We start from the raw sequence: 21,045 nt of genomic DNA, 5'->3' as shown, positions 1-21,045 counted from the left end.
GTCTTCATTGATCAGTTTTTACAAAAGAAGATATATTCGGGTGTTGAAAATTGCTAAAAATTGGGCATTAGTAAATTAAAGTTTACTCTGACTTAGTTCCTAATTTACTCCTTTTCAAATAAGAGGGTCTTGTGAATAAAATGTAATTATTGTTGTTCGGTTCTCAGTTTTGTAATATATAACACGTGGGTTGTTCGATTGTGACATTTACGACCCTAGGGCCATAAAAGGGTAGTCTATATGCGACAACGAATCTGGCCAAGATAAGCTGTTTTAGTATCCAGGATCATTTATACAAGCACAGAATACAGAAAACATACTACTATTACCGTATGTTTTCTGTTATACAAGGCCCAATCATCAGGGACTGGTGGGTCCAGTTTCCAACCATCAAAAAGCTTCTGAATTTTCTCAGGAATGATCCCGCAAAAATCGTAGGTTAATGAGCTTCGTTAAAAGCTGAGCTAGAATGCATATTAAATTTATTAACAATAATCTTTGGACACAAATGATTCTAGTTTATAAAAGTATATATGAAAGTCAGTTACTGGTAATACAGAAGTGGATACAACAATTGATTTACCAGTACAGTAAACGCGGCGGGGCGGTTTCAAAATAATATATCTATAGAGAATGACAATTGACAACTCAACTCAGATCGACTGGTTATGCGATATAGCAAAGCTTAGCCTTTACAGCGATAACCAGGTTTCTATATAGTAGTGTTATATCAAACAATAAAGAATAATCAATTTTCAATACAATTTTCGTTCAAAATATTTCACCAACCCTCTCCAAATAAGATCGGTTCACAATCAAGTTGGTTTCGGCACCACACTCAATAGAATCGCCTTTAGAAAAAAGAGCTGACAAAAAGTTAGGAGCGGTCCCACTCAATCTTCCGTTGAAAGAATGCAGTCGGTCTAAAACCATCTCAGAGACAGAGAGAAAGATAGAGGTTCAGGGGGGAGGGAGAGAGAGAGGAGCGCAGTAGGGGGCAGATGAAAGAGAGCTTCAGTAAACAAGTTTATAGAGTCCGGCCCCAGTGCCAACCTTCCCCGACGAAATATCCCCGCGTGGCACGCGCGCTTGTGTATTTATACCGGAGCCGGTTTTCAATCCCATTGTAGAGATGTCACAGTAAACGACTGGAGGGCTTAATGTTGACAATAAATGCCTATCCGAACCCATACACTTCTTTTTCTTCTTGGATTTCTCACCTCGCTGTGGCGACTTCTGGTTGTCGCCCGACTAATCTGATTACATATTTATTTATTGATATTGTATTGTTGTTTCGGCGTTGACTATATTCTTTGAGATACGGCGTGGAACTGTTGCGGTTATAAGAATTGCTTTTGCATAGGGTGACTCTGACAATATGAAAAAAAGAATATGTTACGCAATAGCTGTTTTTAGCTGTGTTATGTTTGCTGATACCAACGGAAAAATCCTTTCCGTACTAAGATTAAGTTAGTGAGTTTTCAAATCGCTATATTGATACAATTTGGCTGATTTAAACAGTCATAAGGACGGGCATATCCATTTATTTATGTATTTATTTGCCAACGGATTTACACCAATTTTACAGTGTGATTGAGTTGTAAATTGCTCATTATGACTAGATAACCCATAATAAATAACAATGAAAGGAATGTGAAATGTAACAATAATAAGAGTAAAGTATACATGTGAAAAGCTTGGACAAAGAAAGAACTGTGTAACGATAAGCAAATACATAGTTGAATGAATAACGAAGATATGTATACAATAAATGGCACATGGACTCATGGACTAACCTGGAAAACAATAAATAATATAAATAACAATGAAATAACTATAAATATGATAAATATACAAATAAATATCCATGCCAAAACATACTGCTAAACACGTGAAAAGTGAACTAAATTTCTAAACTAGATAGCAATTTTCAAAAATTGTAAACTTACAAAAGCTATACAAAACATGTGAACAATTTTATAGTTAGGTAAAGACAATTTAACGACTTGCGAACGAATGAAAACTGAATGATTGACTATGAATTATGGAAGTGTACAGTTTTTTTATTTTCTTATTAGTCCCGGAAAATTGAATTACTCGTCTAGGTTGTAATATATGTTTTGGATATTAGTAAAGGAAAGCACAATTTGTTTAAAGCGAATTTTCTTTAACAACATAAGGGGAAATGTGTCTTAATAATACAGGTTTTAATAGCTGAAGTGCATTTTAAGTGAATTTTAAGGAATCCATTGATTTATGTTTTGTGAACTGACTAGAATAACATTAAACTAACTGGTGAAAATAGCAATACATAATAAAATTACAAGCTGATAGTGGTTGGTCCTTTCTATGCAAGGACACTTTTTATTTTTATTTTGGCCATAACTAAAAATCAATTAAAACGACTGAGGATGAAACACGTTTTTGTATATTTATAACCAGATATTTCTACACATAAAAGAAAAATGTTAAATGCTAAAAATTCTAATGAGGGCTAAACTGCATCCTTTGGGATTATAATATTATAATAAGTTTTAATTAAACACTATACTGCATTCAAATTGCGAAACTTTTTTAAAGTTTTGTTTTTATAGCATAGATTAAAAGAAGGCCTACACTGTATCAAAATGTTTTCAACGTATATTCAGCGTGCAGTTGTTTATAATAACGTTAGTTTGAAAACAGTTTACCTGCAACAAACCATCACGATCGGGTATTATATAAATCAGTAGTGTACTATCATTGACTATATTACACTATAGTCAATGGTACTAGTGTACTGCAATAAACTTTAATCGTTAAGGTAATTAACATTCTATGAGGAAAAAAAAATTCCACAGTCACACAATACAAGCAAGCTAACGACAAAAATACAAATTGCATAAACTCTATTTTAAAATCACCTGTCATTGAAGTTCATTGTTGGTGGGCAGGGAATTTCGTTCGAGGTGGGGATTTTCTCTCTGATGCGCTGGCAGCACTGCGCTCTGTCCGTTTCCCCGCGGTTCAGTTTCAGTACGAATTTCCGTCAGTCTTCGTTTAGCCGTCTTCCTGTAAAGTCCGGTTTAAACCAAGTTCGTGTCTTGGATGAATTCTAGACCAAGTCATGTGTTCAAGTAAATTACCTAACATTCTATAATTCACTGTGATACTTTTGTAATTATATTTTCTAGTGAAGTTTACGGACGGATCAACATGATTCGTTTTTTGTGCTGTTTGTGTGCATTTATAAGGATTTCGTTTTGTATGAAAATAGACACTAGTGTTCCTAATATCAAGGATAATGTCAACAATACAGGTGAGTGATTATTTGATTTTCTTAAATTAATAATTAATCACTTTAGCATGAAACTGGAATTTTAAGATAGGTACTTTCTCAACTTACAATGCCGTTTTCATTATTAAATTTTTTTTAGGCCTATTATGATTTTGACTAGCCTACGGTAGGAATAGGCCTACTTAAAAATAAAATAAAGATAATACCTACATTGATTCGTAGTATCTGACACGCAGTCTAGTTCCCATCTTCTTTAATTGTTAAATATAATGTCATGCAGATTACAGTAGACATGCTCTCAATGAAAATTTACCTTATCAAGACCAATAAAATTAGCCTACCTAGAATTGAATGAATTTAAGGTAATAACAATATTTTAAACTTAAAGCCTATTTCGCTTGTGATTTACTTAATAAATTTGATAGGTTTTGACGACGAATCTACAGTAATTAACGACGTACCGGTTGTGCAATTATATAATTTCTGTCGGATTGCATACAACTTTAAAGTTGTATACAGTATTCTTAAATTAACCAAAATGTCGTAGGCCTACCTTCCTACTAATGTTTTCGTAAATTCTAGTTTCCGTCTTCTTCAATATATAATGTAGCCCATGCTGCGTTGATGATCCATTTAACGGCATTACAAAATAGATTGTCAAGACGTATTCGAAATTTCTTGACTCTATGCAATTCCATTTCACCAGACATTTTGCCATCTCAAAATATTACGTTTTTACCGAGAAAATCTTATTTGAGCTCGTGAAAAGAATGATATAACCAAGTGCCACATAAATTTTGAAACAATTCGCAAAATAGAAGCTGCGTACAGTGTAATCAACTCTAATCAACACGAAGGCAAGCAAGTAGTGATGATTAATGTGCTTGTCAAGTTTATACATATGAAATATTCAGAAGCAGTGGCTGGTCTATTCTGGGCGGAGAGGCTTCATGGCACAAACGCAAGCCAGAAATGCAAATGTGGCTTCTGAAGGATGTGCGGCGCCTGCATAGGAAACAGCTGATAGTGGTGCACCGCATTGTAATCAGCTGACAATCGCTCAAACAGTACTCGATTGGTCCATATAAAACTTCCGGATGCGTTGATTATGATCAATCAAGAAATAGTGAACATTATCGTTCATCCAATCGTAGAAATACAATGCGTTAATTTACTCTTTTAAAAGTACTGTAAAATTTTGTGAACTTAGTTTTTAAAAGCTGCAGAAATGACGTTATATAGGCCTAGTATAGTGCTGCGCGATCCCACGTTAAATCCATCAGAAACATCTTATCTTCAATAGGAAGACTAATCAGTGCATTTTACAGAATTCGTGGTTTGCCAATTCAAAGCTACTGAGGTAATATGATCCAATTAATATAAGTAAACGAACTCCAGGCTCAGTTTAGAGCGAAGCCATTGTAAACTATAGTTGACGTTACTATGCTCCAAATATTTATTCTAGTATATGACAAAGGTTTCGTGAGCAAAGTATAGTAGGACCAAGTTACCGTGATCCAGGTATAGACCACGGGAATGTACATTACTCAGGTGTGGTGTATTCTCACAGAAGATCATTAAGCCGGTGTTTTGCCGTGTTGATTGCGCGCCAATCCCACCTCCTGATGAACCCCATTATCCTGCCCGCTACCCAGGACCTGCTGCGGTCGACCCATGCTGCGGCTGCTCTGCTGGCAGTTCTGCGATTACTTGGCATCACGAAGTCACAATGTAGACATCTTAATATTTCTACAGTACGATTATTGCCAAAAAGTTCAAGAAAATGATTGAGTAATCCTTACTATGACGTTGAAATAGTAGAGGCTACGTACAATCTCGGAATGGATATTGCAATAATATTTGCGTTGGGAACATGCTAAATATTTTAAGTGAATCATCGTTTGTACATGAATCTTTCTAGTGGTTATAAATCTTCAATCTCAGGTCTGAGCAAGCCTCCTTGTCGACAGTGTCTATGATTTGTTGTCAAAATGTTTAAAACTATGCTAGAGAATTACGTGTTTATGTCTGGTGAAAGTAACTGAGACAATACAGCATTTACAATAGTATTTTTTAGATTAAGCTTATCGAACCAGTAAAAACCCCAGCGATTTGCGATCTTTACATGCAACCCTCTTTACATAAACACAAATCGATCTATGTAAACAAGAAATCCCTCGGTTTACTCTTAAGGGAAGGAAGGTGATGGAATTGTTGGTTTTCGATAAGCTTTTCCCACAGTTCGTGATGTTTTTGTTATTGTACAATTGCAGGGAGGGCGAAGTGATCACCCTCGGCAAATAAACGACAACGACCACGTGACCCTCGATAGCATCTCTGTGTACCTGGCTATTACTCGGCCCGGAGTCTGTAATTATTTCTTAATTAATGTTTGCCGCGCTATGGTGAACCGCTTTGCATAGTTGGCAATCCGGTTTCTTCTGTTAGTACGCTGTATCTACAACTACCACTTAGGCTATATTTAGATCTGATTTGTCGAGTTTATCTTTCAACTAAGGTAGAGATAGTTGGTTGGAATGCATAGAAATTCTCGTCTATTGACTTTTCACAATAGTGTTAAACCATCACAGGCAAACGATGCATTCGTCGATTTATGTTGTATCAAATTGTGTTTGTATGGTTCGTCAATTTTACTAGTGGAGTATGACAGGAAGATGTGGTTTCACTGGCATGGTGAACACAACGGCCTGATCATTTTAAATCTTTGTTCAACATAGGCCATTAACTGTGTGAACTACATACCGGTATACAGAAACCCCAATTTCTTTACCCTCCTCCTGAAACACCGCCACAGGTTAAACATCCTGTTTGGAATATCAATAGAATGCGACCTCGGGTAGTTCAGCCTAAATACCTGCGCCGCGAGCCGAGGAAATAAATAATGAGGGAAATGAGGCCGCGTCAAGTGAGGGATTGCGGAACCGAGGTCTGTATGTGAGGTGCCGCCGTGGTGTAGTCTGCACTTGACACCTTGCATTGCATCGACTATATACAGCTATCGCAGAATTAAAATTTAGTTTCTGTAGTCGCTGACTAAATATGACGGTAAAGATTGTGAAAACAAGCAAACCCTAATTTGTAGATTTCTTTGTATTTATGAATTATGACGGTTATTGGTAGGCATACTTGCCATGTTATATCTGGTAATTACTAACACTTAAACATACTTATTTTCCGAATTAATTGCTAAGGAAGAAAATTTATAATCATACATAAAATTACAATCACTTTGGTATTTGAAAACATACGTTGAGATCGTACAGTCGGCTAAAACGTGGTTTACGTGGTGTAACAATCGTCTAGTTCTATTTGAAATAGGCTAATTGTGCCTTGGTTTGAGAGCTAGGAACTTGCTTGATTCGGAGATTAAAATTGTTATATATTTTTGTTAGGCTATAAGAATGTTAAGTCACGCACAATCCAGTAACGATCTTAAAGAAATTAAAATATTGCACTCCGATTCGCTAGTCGATCATAGTGTACGTGTATGGTCTTGTTGTTTTTGGCAATGTTTGCGGTATATCGTAAGTGACCAGTTAAATAGAAGTTAAAACATTCCTTTAGGAGTAGGACTTTGACCAATCTGACCAAAGTTCAAGGCAATAGTTCCACCGAAATACGCACTCGCTCGCAGGGTATAAGTATTACTATTGTTATATTGTAGTTTGTTTTAAATACCAGTGTATGCTAAAAATATGCTACTTAGTGTCTGTACGTTCACTGCACACAATTGAATAATGGCAGCTGTCCACAAGTAATTATCAATCCCACACTATACCATAAATCCACCCAGAGCCTACTTACAATAATGTTTTGTAGGGTTGTACACAGTAGGCCTACACTATATTCAAAATAGCGTTGCTTTTATTTATTGGCAATTCCATGTTTTTAGTTTGTGTAGGGATAACGTTAAACATGGTTAAACTAACTTATGGGAAAATCCTCATTTGATAAGAAATTTTAGTAAGAGATCAGGATTTAGGATTGGATGTGTGTAATTATTTAAACAAATTTGTATTCTTATTGAACCATGTTTTAAAATGACTAAAGGTAACGATTTATTTAGGTAACGAACTTAAATTAAATATAATTTTAAGGATCAAAAAAGGATTGAAAAAGTTGAATTCTGTTATGTTGTATTACCTACTGCATTAGGAAGGAACATAACAAATAACAATAGACTATACAGAATTTTACTCTAGACGATTAATCTAACCCTAATCACTCATTTCCTTAAAACATTTATAAGCAACGCGAATTTCAATTAAACTCCAACAAATTTCTTAGCAAAGTGGAAACGTTGGTTGCGCAACTCGGTACAAGGTCCTACGGCAAATTAAAACTGGATAACAATAATTGGAACAAAAGGTCAATAGTCTTTGAGTTGCGCCTTTGACAAGAACGTCTAGGTCGACTAGGGTCACTGACGCTAGGATGACTCAAAGATTAGTGTTGAAGAGACTGCAGTGACGTATTGATAAGACGAACATGTCAGAACTTGTGGTCTTGTCAGTTATCAGTTGCACAACATGGACTGTTGGTTGTTAGCGACGGTAGAATCGACATTTTGATTCCTGACTGGTAGATTTAGTCGTTTTTCATCGATCAATGTGTGAGTGAGCGTATGTAAATTGCTCTTCTGGAATTGAAACTTGTACACTGTATGTACATAAAAAGAACCCTGAAGCTAACATATTTGTGTAACTAGGGGAATTGAAATTACTTTTTTGAGTTAATTTGTTACTAAGAATATCGTTACTAAACTTTTATTTATCTCGCACATTAGAATGAAGTTCTTTGTGTTTCTTGCCTATTCTTGTTATGTTCGTTCAAGTTTACATATCTTATTCGTAGTATTTTAGCCTACAACATTTATTGGGACTATATGTAGACAATAAAAACACTATTTCAAGTCTCTACTTCTGTCATCATGCAAAAAAAGCGATCAGATTTTAATTTTTTACTAATTGCTGAAGTTGACGTTGAGGATTTAATTGTCAAATCAAAATGGCAGCAGGATCCATCGAGGTAGACTTCTACCTCGATGGCAGGATCTTGTGTTTTTCTCGAAGAAAAATACAGCAGGCTAGGCCTAGGGCCTACATAGTTTATAAGAAATTTTCGACAGGTATTTTGCGAAACCTTGATTATGATCATAAACTGTAAACCAGTATCTATCTCATCCACACATTCATCTGCATTGCTAAAGTTTAGTGTAAAAATACATGAATCAATGAAAGGTATTAGATCCTTTTATCCGACACGTCTTTAGCACGAAATCGCATCTGATCGTAATATTACATAAACACTATCTTTCTCAAGTCACTTATTGAGGTTCAACACAATAACGGTAGGATGGTTGTTTTCCTTGTTATGGAAAGTAAGGGTATTTCCACAGTTTAGCCACGGGCCTTGGTGGCGTCGCGTCGTAGTGAAAGCTGCACGGCGCCGACCGTCTGTCTCTACTGTACATGCCGCTGGCGATAGCCCAGACCAACCATTCTGCCATTGTCCAAACTACTTTAGATGCACTTGGGATCGAGGTCAAACCCTCTCTTGATTCCGCAAACGTTTTACTGTGAATTTGTACAATATTTTGATCTTCTCATGGATTTGTCACGATCATCATGTTTGGGATAGTGCAGCCTTTTACTGTATTTTGGGTGGAAACAGTCATATCTAGGCCCTATACATAATCAAGTGACGATGTACAACGACCGATTCAGTATTGATAACAATTAAAGATGCATCCTCATTGTATTAAAAATGAATTTAAGATTTTTACGTTGTAAGAAATCGTGAATCAATGCTATTGGCAAAATGAATAAGCACAAGAAGTGGTTTGGTTAAATTTTCAAAGGTAATTGTCGGCATTGCGTGTAGAAATTGCCATTGACATACTGAAGTTTTCAGTTTTCATCCTAAAATTATCTTGATTTGCCATTTTTCATTTGATCAATTATTATTCATATCTTAAGTGGCGTTGCCTCTTTGCTACCACATAATGTTCACTTTTTAATTTTAAAAACTGTTCTATTTCCTCCAGTCATGAACTGTAATAACATGATACACAGCATGTTGCAATGTTCACTGAACGTCTCCAACTGTTTTATCCACGTTTATCCATATTATATCAACGTTTTTTACCAACGACGGCCGCGTCTCGCGCGTTGCCGTTTTGACTGAAAGCTCACATTTTTGTTGCCGCTGCCAGACAGACGGGAATAGAAGCACTTAGTCTGGTCTACAGTAATTTACAACGTCGGCAGAGTCTGGTCTACAGTAATTTACAACGTCGGCAGGCCATGTGGGAAGGTTGGCGCCAGTGGGGGAGGGGAGTGGTTAGGGGATGGGGGTTTAACAACCACCCAACGATTCTGCTACCTGCGGACAACTGTCTCCTTGTCTTGTTGCAGCTTGTTTGTTGTTAATTTTCGAAGAGGATCATTGCAGTTTTCGTAAAATTTTGTTCCGGGCAAACTGTATACATGTGTTAGTTTTTTCTAGTTTTGCGTTTTTCCGTTGTTAGTTTTGTTTAGGAAATTTAATTGGCTTTTTAGATTAATTTTTGTGTATTAGTTGTCAATGTCTGCAATCTGTCCTAACGGGTTGTGAGGGATAGGGCGTTAAATATATTTATAGAGTAAACTACCCTACTGCAAGTCACTTATTTAATAATATGAAATGTAACAGATTTACACTTGTTGCAGTAATTCTGAGTTTGACGCAAATGATCTTTGTTGCAAATTAACTAAGTTAAGCTTTTTTAGGGTTTACTATCGCGGCCAAACAGTAAATAGGGGTTCAAAATAGTTCCAGTTCTTGAAAAACAGCCTGTTGTCATATAATTTGCTCGTTAAGGTTGGACCTATTGTATTTTTGATTGTATAGACCTTTCAATTAATTTATTCTTGTTCATAATCTGATATGCATTGAATGTGATGTGACATTATATCACAATCACCTCTGTGCTTTATCATTGTGCCTCTGAAATTTCTTCTTCCTCAGGTAAAGTAACAGCTGATCCTAGTCTGTATCAAAGCTGCATTGGCCGTCTCACTCCATTGGAATATTTTTTTACATTCTACATCACACTGAATTCATGTTGCTTGACTTTTTGTTTCTTACTGAAGAGACAGCTAGTATAACACATTTTTTCTATCTGCATTAATTTCCGTGCGCATATTGCGCAGTTTAATTAAATAAATCTTGGTTTCTCAAGAATATTTCTTATCGATTGCAGACTCTCACATTACTGTCAAAACTGAGCAATAAAACGAACCTAAGAACCGTGGACGAGGGCGATGTTCCTCGGGGTAATTGCATATTTAATCAGCGGAGATGGCGTAGATAGTGGAAACACGGCAGAGCTCCACACGATAAAACTGGTTACACACACAGACACACACACATACAGGATACAGAGATACCGCTAGTATTGCGACATTTCGACTTTCTCTAACTAGGCGATCGATCAATTCGCGTCTTTAGAATTGGTAGATAGAATCGACATTTAAATTAATGTAAATTAACGCCAAGGATTGTACACGCTTTGGTTGTCAGAGACCGCTTTTCGATTTGCTTTGAGGCGGTCGTTTTAAAGGGATGTATATTGTATTGTATGCAGGTGGGCTATGTATTTATATCGGTTAAAAAGTGTCGTAGTTACAAAATGTTCTTTTTCAAGTGTCTCGTAAGACGAATGTTATTGCATGGTTAATAATGACGGAGGCATTAAACTAGTCTCTGAAGATTTGAGTTGGTAAGTTGTTACTACTTAAGTCAAGTGTTGTAAATGTAGTTTTTCTCAAAATCTAAGTTTCGCCAAAAGCAAATTTGAGAGATAGAAAAAAAAATAAATAGGCGCACATAGCTAAAAAACAATTTTACTGTATCCACAATGTTTTCATCCATTACAGACATTATTTGTTTCATTTTGATTGCATAGCCAAACTCGTAATTTTTAAGTAGAACGTCATTATTTGGTTTTATTTTGTAATCAGGAATATATAGGTTCTCATTGTATGAATAGCCTATGTTTTTAAATAATTTCACATGACAAATATCTGACTTTTCCATTGGGACTTCAGCGAAAACTTGAAAAGAGCACACCAGTACGAGTTAATTAATTAACTATTCTAGCCAGAATACCATACACAATATCAGAATAGTTACACAATATCAGTATTATTGACAAGTACAGATAAGAAACAGTTATGTCTGACCTCGACTTCTTATCTAACTTTGATTTAAAGCAAGTTTTAATTGAGCCGGTATTATCAGTATTCAGTGACCCTCACAAATCAGACTATGTGTGGCAACTGAAGTTAAATGAAAAAATATTTAATTAATTAGTTAAAAATCTATTCTCATTATATAGGTTGTCTGTACAGTATTGGATGTGTTTAGTAGGCCTATAATCAAATATGAGTACTCATAATTAATCCCATTTGGTAAAGATTTGTGCAAGTAAATGCTAAGATAACCTTCCCTGATGTTTCATTTGTATCTAGTCTCGTGTCAAAATATAAAGTGGTTAATTTTTTCTTTAATGTATTGATGTAGGTCTACCTTCAATAAAAGTAGTGCTGATGTAGGTACAGTTTATGTATCAATAACAAAAACATTAGATGGGAACTGTGAATTAATTTGCGGACTATTGATACAATAGTTAGGATATAAATATAAAACCTAATTAATGATTTAAGCTGACAACGGCGTACCAATACTTCTGTGTTATCGTACATCTTTTGTCCCTCAAGTCAGGCTTAAAAAGGCTTATAGTAGTGAGACAGAGAGTAAACTACAGTGCAATGTTTGTACACTGCAAATGGTTGTAATTTTCTTCCCCAAATAGTAGTTTCCCTACAACCCAACATCTTGGAACTTCCAGAAAGGCAGAAAGGTTGAATTCATCAAACTGCTAAGCAGCGCTAATCTTGAAGTCATGTTTATAAATAAACAGTTGTTTTTCATTCCCACAATTGGCAACACTGGGACTGGGTTGGCCTTTGGACTGGCGACTTGACGGCCAAACATGGTCGTCGCCAGCTTCGCTCATTTCGCACAGTTTATACATTAACTCCTCGTTTCTCTGAGATGCGATTAATTTACGAGCTGATAATCCCAGAGTATACGACTGGCGCCTCGAGTGAAGATATATTACTCAGTGCAAACCCAGAGTGTTGAGGTTGAATGCAACTTTGCAGTTTAGTGCATCATACGACGACTTCTTTTGATGTTTTTTGCAAAGAAACTAGATTCAAAATGGAAGGAATACGTACTGAACTAGTCTTGAATAAAATAAAAAGCTACAAAATGAATCTGTTGAGACTTTAGAAAATATTTAAGAGTTTGGGACCCTCTGTCAAAAACTATAACCATGTACATAATAATAATGAGTAACGGTTTTGGGTATAGAGATATTTAACAGAACTACATCACCCTTAAGGATATACAACCAAAACGATTTGACAAACAACGATCTAATTAATTTATTGTCATTTTCTCATACAATTTTGATTTCTAGCGTCTTTATTTTCGACGCGAGAGTCAAAGTTAACCCCTGCAATTTGATAGTTTTACCGTTTTCCCATATTCCTGGTTTGTAATCATTCTATTCAAAATACCACTGGTGTGGGACATTAACAAAAATATAGTATAAAAGCCATCACCATGCAATTTCTTGATACTCAGCTAATTTTATTTAACCTCACAACAATATTCATCACTATCCGTGACTGTTTGGCCTTGCTCTAGCAACAGACTATTCTGAAACAATCGCCAATCCGGGACACTTTGGAGACCGAGACCCACATCGCCTGTTTCACAACCGCCCCTGCAGCAGCAAGTGTAGAGATGGGTCAAGGAGGCTGGGGCTGTGGTGATATGATCTCGCAACATTGTAGCGCCGCGCCGCTAGAGCTGGGAACTGTACCGATCTATATCACAGCAACCGGTCTCCGTGCTATGTCGGTTACACACAGTTATAAATAAACATTGCGAAAATCAATCAAAGGCGTTGCCGCGTGTACTTTTCTACCTGTTGATGTACTTTCTAACCTGTTGATCCGTCTAGCACTTTGTCGGCTCCTGGCCTCTGACGGGCCTTTTGATTTATATCAATATGAATACACAGTTGCGGTTTGAACCTAGAATGATCCTATATAAATAGGTCTAATGAGTTATTTGAATTTAAAGTAGTCGTAATCATACAGTTTTTGCTCGTGCGAATATTTCAATGGCTCATGAAGACGTTTTTGAATTTTTGAAAGAAACTTTTCAGATTTTCAAAGGGGGGGGGGGGGGTCATAAGACAAAGAGTTTATCTTTACTGACCCGGGATAGTAATTTGTTGGGATATTATTGGAAAGAAACACACACACACAACGAAAACTCTGCAAGTGTTGCTCAATCCCCCACAAGGTATCTAAATATGACTGGACTTTATATTTATTCTCTAGCACGGTGTTAAATATTTTAGATCCACAAGAATTAAACATAACAATATGCCGTCTCACGCTAAAAGGACAGTGATCTTTAAAATAAATCTTTAATTTATCGTTATTGATAGACAGAGAGGTAACAGAAATAGTGCACTTTATCACCAGCGACTAACATAAAGGTTATTGACCATACTGTGATTGTGATTGTACCCCACTTAACACTTTACTTTACCAGACAACTCATTTGCATTCCTAGCCTTATCTAATATCATATCAATGGTGTTATCAACCACGTGGCAAATATATCTAAACTATGCAAATATACACAACTAATGACGCTGTCGTCAGTTAATCTGTCATTTCCTTATTGCTGTACATTACTCATCCTGAAGGGCGAAGGCCGGAGAATGGACAAGACGGAAGTGCATGTGTACGGCGCCAGCGGTGACTCACGGTCCATGGGGAGGGAGGTACAAGATCTAGCATTGGCTTCTGGGAGTAGTGCGGTTATTCTAAGATTAAAACACTTGGCTCTTTGTTACAGTGTAGTCAAAACAGCGTTGGACTTGTTTGAAAAATAATGTCCTACTTTTTCGCCCAAAAGTTACACATATATGAGACATAGCCTTGCGTTTTGGCATAGAGATTCTGCTAAGCAATATCAATTTGATTAAATTACTATTTCAACAATGTAATTTGGCCAAGGCAGCATTGGACACGAAAAAATAGTCTTTGCCACGGCCAAGAGTGATTCGTGGAAGATAAAGGAAATTACCTTATTCATTACGTTCTTGTATATTCTCGTTTGTTGCTCTGGTAAAAAATACACAATGTAAAATCTACACTAAAATAAGAGAAACACATTACAATATATTGTTTTCGTTAGCGCACTTATAGACGTAAAACTCAACAAATCAGCTCCAAATCATATGTCGGATCAGAAAAATAATTTGCAGTGTTCAAAGCCTTAACGTCATTGGTACTATAGATGTTTTTATTTTAACTTATAGATTACTAGCTGTAACCCGCGGGCTTTGCCTCGTTTAACTTCTTAATTTTCAAGATTATCTCGTTCGCATGGCTCAATCACGTCCTGGTTGAAGTTTGTTCGCTACGCTCACTCACCTTTAGGTTGGAGCTCGTTCGCTGCGCTCACTTGCCTTCAGGTTAGCTCGTTAGCTACGCTAACTCGCCTCCTGGTTGAAGTTCGTTCGCTACGCTCACTCACCTTTTGGTTGCAAATTAGCTGTTGTCATAAATGTAAAAGAAATAATAGTGCTGCACCCTGTTGGCAAATCCTTGTAACTTTAATGCTATTGAACATCATAGAACAGAACCAACTTGTTTAATTGAAACAGCTGTTAAGATTCAATAATTCCATTTCTCATAAGGTTAACATGGGAAACTCCAGAGCCACTGGGGCGGAGCCCGAAAGGATTTTTGAAATAATAATATGCCTATATGTTAATCGGGAATGTGAGCTATCATCATGCCAAATTTCAGCCCAATCCGACCAGTATTTTTCGCGCTCACTTGTCACAAACATACATCCATACATCCATACATCCAAACTTTCTCATTTATAATATTAGTAGGAAGTAGGATTTCAAGTTTTTTCAGCTACGTCATTATTTTGTTCGGCAGCCTTTACGCTACAAGTCAAACCGTTGTTATCACCTATGATAAGCCGATTGGCGCCACCATATTGTGGTGAATACGCAATATCAACAGCATTACTATTTTCAGATGGTTCAAGTTCAAAGGACAAAACCTCCAATTCTACACAACAGTAACTTGTAATAATTTATATTCAAGCAGTGCAACTATCTGCATTCTTATACAGGGCTTATTTAAGTCGTTTACGAATATTTTGACGGTTCTTGTGTGTGTGGAGAACGCATTTATTTGGATTCTCCACAATAACCTGGACTAGTTGAAGTTAGTTAGTATGATTTTATTATCTCAAAACATTTTGGAATTCTGTTAACCGTTGATAAACCGCGATCTATATGCTAAGACAAGCTCAAAACTCATGTGCGACGATGCCTTAAGATTGATAAAAGGTAAATAATAATGATGAGTAAAAACTATAGTTACAGTATAAAACAAGCTGAGTTACCTAACCTCGTATACTATAAGATCTAAACCAATATTCCAACCTATTACCTACAGGAAGCACTAATTGGAACAATTTTCCGTAATTTACCCACGAAGACAATTTTCTAAATTTCCCGTAATTTAATGTCTCGTCAGAGCCTAGGACAGTGGCCGGGACGGTTACCAAATAACACACCGGCGTACCTCAAGGGTGCTCACTTGGTCCGATTTTATTTTCTAATCGTCCCAAGCCCAAACAACGGAGACACTGCCAGCGATTAGAGCTATTAAAACATGCCTTTGTAGAATTATGCCTGTCCGTCCCGACTTTTAATAAGTGACCGAGTACGGAATTGATGGTCCCTAATGCTGGGGCCCTAATGACTAACGCATCGGGTTTGTTTATCCTGTTATTATAGTCCATTTGGACTGGACCGAGAGTTCTCTCAAATAACAGACCGGTCTCTCACTCCCTCCTTCTCTCTCTCTCTCTCTCTCCCCACCTCCCCCCATTCCTTCTCCCATGCCATGTCAGAGGTTCTTTGTTTTTCATATTCTCCATAACTAACAGATGAGGGAGGCCGGTCTGTTTTTAGCCGCTCCGCTCTTCTCCTTCCTTTTACGTTGGCGTCCTAATTGCAAAGATTTACTGGACTGTAAAAATTTAATATTTGTATCCCCTCGACCAGGCTTTGGATTCCTGCCTTAATGTTCTCTGTAGAATAGGCGTAACCTGTGAGCCACCTGCTTTATTGTGGTTTAATTGTTTACATTTTAATGTTCCACAGAAAGTCACAAGAGGACGTGTATGAATTCACCGCTCAAAATAAATTGTTATCGTAGATATCTTAAGGCCTCCTCGTCAATTGATAAGCGATTAGAAAGACACCGCTATCATCGTGGTGTGTACTAAGCTTTAAAACTTTGTTTGTCTGTAATAGTTCTTTACTGTGTTTGAGACCGTTGATCTCTTTGACGCACCTTGTCACATATTTTGAATCACTCGTGTGTCAAACGAGTAATGTATAGTTTTTTATAATATTTTATTGTTCAATTCAGTTGAGCAAAAATATTTGACGTGAAAGAAGTGGCATAGCCTTTAGCAACATACCATTGTACAGTACTGTAACTAATTTTTTATTGGTGAACACTACTGTGGTATATTACTACAGTAATAAGTTGTCATGAATTTGGTACTGCGTAGGTTTCACGAATACCTGACGTATTTCTGACTATATTTTCCTGTGTCAACCACTAAAACCGTAAAGGGCTGGTGTGACAGTACTTGTAGGTTCATGGGAATGGTCTATGTATAGCCATTCTATATTCTATTTAAACCTCGCAACTAATCGTAATGCCGTACCCACTCGTTTTATTAAACCGCTCAGTATCTAATGAAGCCGCTCTAAACATGGAATGGATAGCCATGACATTAAACAAGACTAGTTATATGACTATAATAACTGTAGTAGGAGATAATAACAGTTTTCCTGATATAATTATAGGGATACTTGCAATAACGCTGTGTGTACAGCTAGCGACCTTCCTAATTTGGAAACGGCTGCTGGTATTACCATTCAAAAGTGCGAAAAAATAATCGTCTGTCTGTCTATAGCATCTATTAGATACTTTTAATTTTGACGGGTATCCTATAGTTACTAGCTTTCGCTGCTAGTAGGCTACACGACCTCTCAAATCCAATATCGTTATCAATTCTGATTACCCTAGAACACTGCCAATCAATAATGGTTTCCCAACAGATAATAAAAACATTATCAACGATTTTTTCCTTGCATACAATCTATTCAGCAAACAGATACTAACGCAATCACATGTAGTTACTATCTAACATTATAAAGTCGTGTTTCGTTTTTTCTTTGGATACTAACGTTATCGAAACATGTTTCCATCGGATATTATCGTTATCAATCCTGGTATCCTCGTGTTGAGTCACTCATTCACTGTCAGTAGGTCTGGTATATACGACCAGCAGGAGGCATAAACATGACGATACAACGGACCTGGGGAGGACCGGGAACTTGTAATTGAAAAACCAGCCTAAAACAAACAAAAACTGAACACGGCACTCGCAGCAGGGGCTCCCCCCACGAGCATGGGAGCATGGACTTGTTAGTGGGAGCGGTGAGAGTTGATATATTTATTTCTACACTTGCAATTTATTAGTGCAACAATACTTTGTAGTTATATACTTAAACTGAAATTAATCTTGGCATCATTGGTTGTAATGCTTGCATTCGAGACTAGTGGTCGCTGGTTAGATCCCAAGAGGAGGTCAATTCTGGACCCAGATACAGTTGATCATTATTCTATCCAACAAAAAATCGACTTTAGTTAAGAGGAAGACTAGTGTATTGACAGTTTATATACAAAGAAAAATTAATTTCTCCACGGGGTGAACACGTTGAAATAAACACAAAATTTGAGCTGTTTCGTTTTAAAGCCCTAAAACAGGTTACACTGCGCAAAAAAAAAAAAAAAAAAACTCACAACAACATGAAGAAAATATATGATTTGGTATGGAGGATAATAAAATGTGCAGTTTATATATAAAAGGTATATGTATGGATTCCATTTCAACTGAGAAGTTTTTTCTTCAGTCGTACGACTGGATGAATGATGAACGTATAATCAAGTAAATCAAGTAAAATAGTACCCATTTATCTTACGATGCATAAAATATGTATTTAGGCCTATTACGTTGATTATCAAATAAAACAAGTAAAATGGTTAGTAGTTAAATTCGTGTGAAAAATCAATCCCATGAAAGATTTTGAGCAAAATGTTGTATTTTACGGGTACTTTGTCAAACTCAAGTCGGTTCTCTTTTCGAAGATAAGGAATACTGTATTTTGTATGTACGTTTATGCTTATTCATGTTCACGAATACATCGCTAAACAGACGTCAAAAGCGACCAAAGAACCATTGTCATAACTACACGCCATAAACAATCGCCGTACGTGACTATTAACATAATTGTGATAAACGTCTTAATAAAACCCCCATACTTGGACCGAATGCACGAACTGAATCAATTTCGAACTCACGATCTTCCCGCATGACCTAAAACAAACAAGATAAGCCGAAGCTCCCGACGGCAGCGGCAGGAGGTCTAGGAGAACTCACCTGGTCGGAAGGAAGAAGAAGAAAGAAGAAACATAACAGCTGATATATGATACAGGTGGAAGCGGGGACCGGCTGGCGGTGGAGCGGCATACCTCGGAAATATGGATGCGGAGTTCAGTAAAAAAGAAATTTGACAGGTCGCCATTGTCGTTGGGTCGCGGCATCGTTTGCTCTTCCAACGGAAAATGTAATGAGCTTTAGCACTCATAACTGAGAATATGTCAGGCTGTTTATGGCTATTGGCTGCCCACGGCGAGAGACAATAAGTGAATACCAGAAGCTTTGGCAACAGGAGGTTGTGTGGACAGAATTTGCTGCTGCGGAATTTATATTTAAAATTTGAATTTTGTTCAGTCAGTAAAAACAAAATGTTAACTGACTTAGACAGCTATAAGCTCGACCGATACCGATCGAACGATGTTTTGACATCACTAAAAAATCCCCACGATATCAAGTCTATATACACGCCATATGTATACACGTGGCGACTTTACTCCAATATTAGTTTAGAAATCTGCGAAAATCACAGACAAATCGACTGTAGCGTTGCGAAGTCTTACATGCAGACATGGGTAAATCATCCCCTATTTGTCTGGGGTTGGTGATCGGAGGGCTGGAGGGGTGTACCGCCGGCGCCAGGCCAGGTAGTCTGTCTGCCTCCGCCTTTGTTCGACTATGGAGTGGCATCATTCAACTATTGTTTACCTCTTTACTTTCCCTCCCTCGTCACGTCATCGAGTTGCAGCATGCTGCGTGCTCACCCCTCGCCTGTGCTTTCTAGAGGGGAGTATTACAAGTTTGAAAAGTGTCTGTACTCGTGTACTCTTTGCAATTAGAAGTTCTCGATCTTTAGGGTCGAGTTGTTATTTTAAGAGAAAACTATGTTCCGTTTCGTATCTTTGAATGAAGTAGGAATAAACGTTCAATGTTTCGATATCTAAATATTTCATACTATAAATCTATTTTACCCTACTTGACTACTATATGATCTATTTAAAGTTTTAAGCTGGCTTTGTGACAACGCCGTAGCTTGATTGTTTGGTGCCAATTTTTAAAGCTTTTTTTAGGTTCACTCTCTGAAAAATAATGTGTTGTAGTTACACTGTCTCTGTTTTTAGATCCAAACCGTGAAAAACTCTACGATAAGTTAGTTTAATCTTGTTTGAGGGGCTATAAAACAAAATGCCCGATAAAAGTTTATATCGGTTGTTTCACAAATTGTGATGGTTTTCAAACCTATTTGGTATCGCCATTATGAGAACGATAAAGCACATAACATAACATAACACATCTCACGGTTGTATAAAAACATCTCAGCGAAAACGTTAATTGTTGTTACGAACCCATCTTTGATCGTATTTCCTGTTTTCCACTGACGGTGATTTTCCCTCCCACATCAGTGTCATGAGCTAACAGCCTGCAGCTGTTTGATATTGATTAGGCGGCATGGAAGGGAAGGAAGTCTACCACATGCCAAGAACAGGAAGTAGGATGTGGGCCCGGGTAGGTAGTGAAGAGGGTGTCTATAGGTGAGCCGAGTCGAGGGGAAACATTACACGCACTCTGATAGGCCTACTCAAACAAGTTTATCTTTCACCCGCTCCCACATAAACTAAAAGTTCTAAGTATAAGTTGTACGGACGGTACGGTACTTCAAATTCTTGTCTGAAAGTATTTTTGTATTATCTGAATAGTTTTTCTTTAGATAATTAAATATGGTATCCTAATTATATCCTGATATCTTGGTTTTATTCAGTGCAAAAGTAGTTGCAATAATAATTATAATGTCGTACATTATTGTGATAAGTAGAATAAACCACGTAAAATGTTTACTTTGAGGTAGTAGGCTACGGAAAAAGTTCGCTTATGAACCTATTAAATTTTTTTTAAATAGGAAGATTAAAAAAAAAATCGCAAGCTGAACAATTAGGTTTTGGCATGTAGGGAAGGCGGTGGAGGGGTCGAGGTTTATAGCTGTGGCTGATAGATATTGATTTTAGTCCTTGTTAGCTGTGGCTGATAGATATTGATTTTAGTCCTTGTCTTTTGAGGTTGACCTG

General features: G+C 37.0%; 1 protein-coding gene across 1 annotated transcript in view; it reads left to right on the top strand.

The window, feature by feature from the left end:
- Positions 1-3,018: 3,018 nt before the first annotated feature.
- The window catches only part of LOC129003219 (uncharacterized), a 31,188-nt gene continuing 13,161 nt past the window's right edge, over positions 3,019-21,045 (top strand). Inside the window, exon 1 of the mRNA XM_054431506.1 lies at positions 3,019-3,298. Within this exon, the coding sequence (XP_054287481.1) occupies positions 3,196-3,298 (103 nt within the window). The 5' untranslated portion in view covers positions 3,019-3,195. The remainder of the gene's footprint in view (positions 3,299-21,045) is intronic.

Source organism: Macrosteles quadrilineatus, unplaced genomic scaffold, assembly GCF_028750875.1.
Source record: "Macrosteles quadrilineatus isolate MER2022 unplaced genomic scaffold, UCM_ALF_1.0 Scaffold_9__3_contigs__length_116548681, whole genome shotgun sequence".
NCBI lineage: Eukaryota > Metazoa > Arthropoda > Insecta > Hemiptera > Cicadellidae > Macrosteles > Macrosteles quadrilineatus.
Note: the sequence above shows the minus strand (reverse complement) of the source record. Positions and strands in the feature narration are given on the sequence as shown.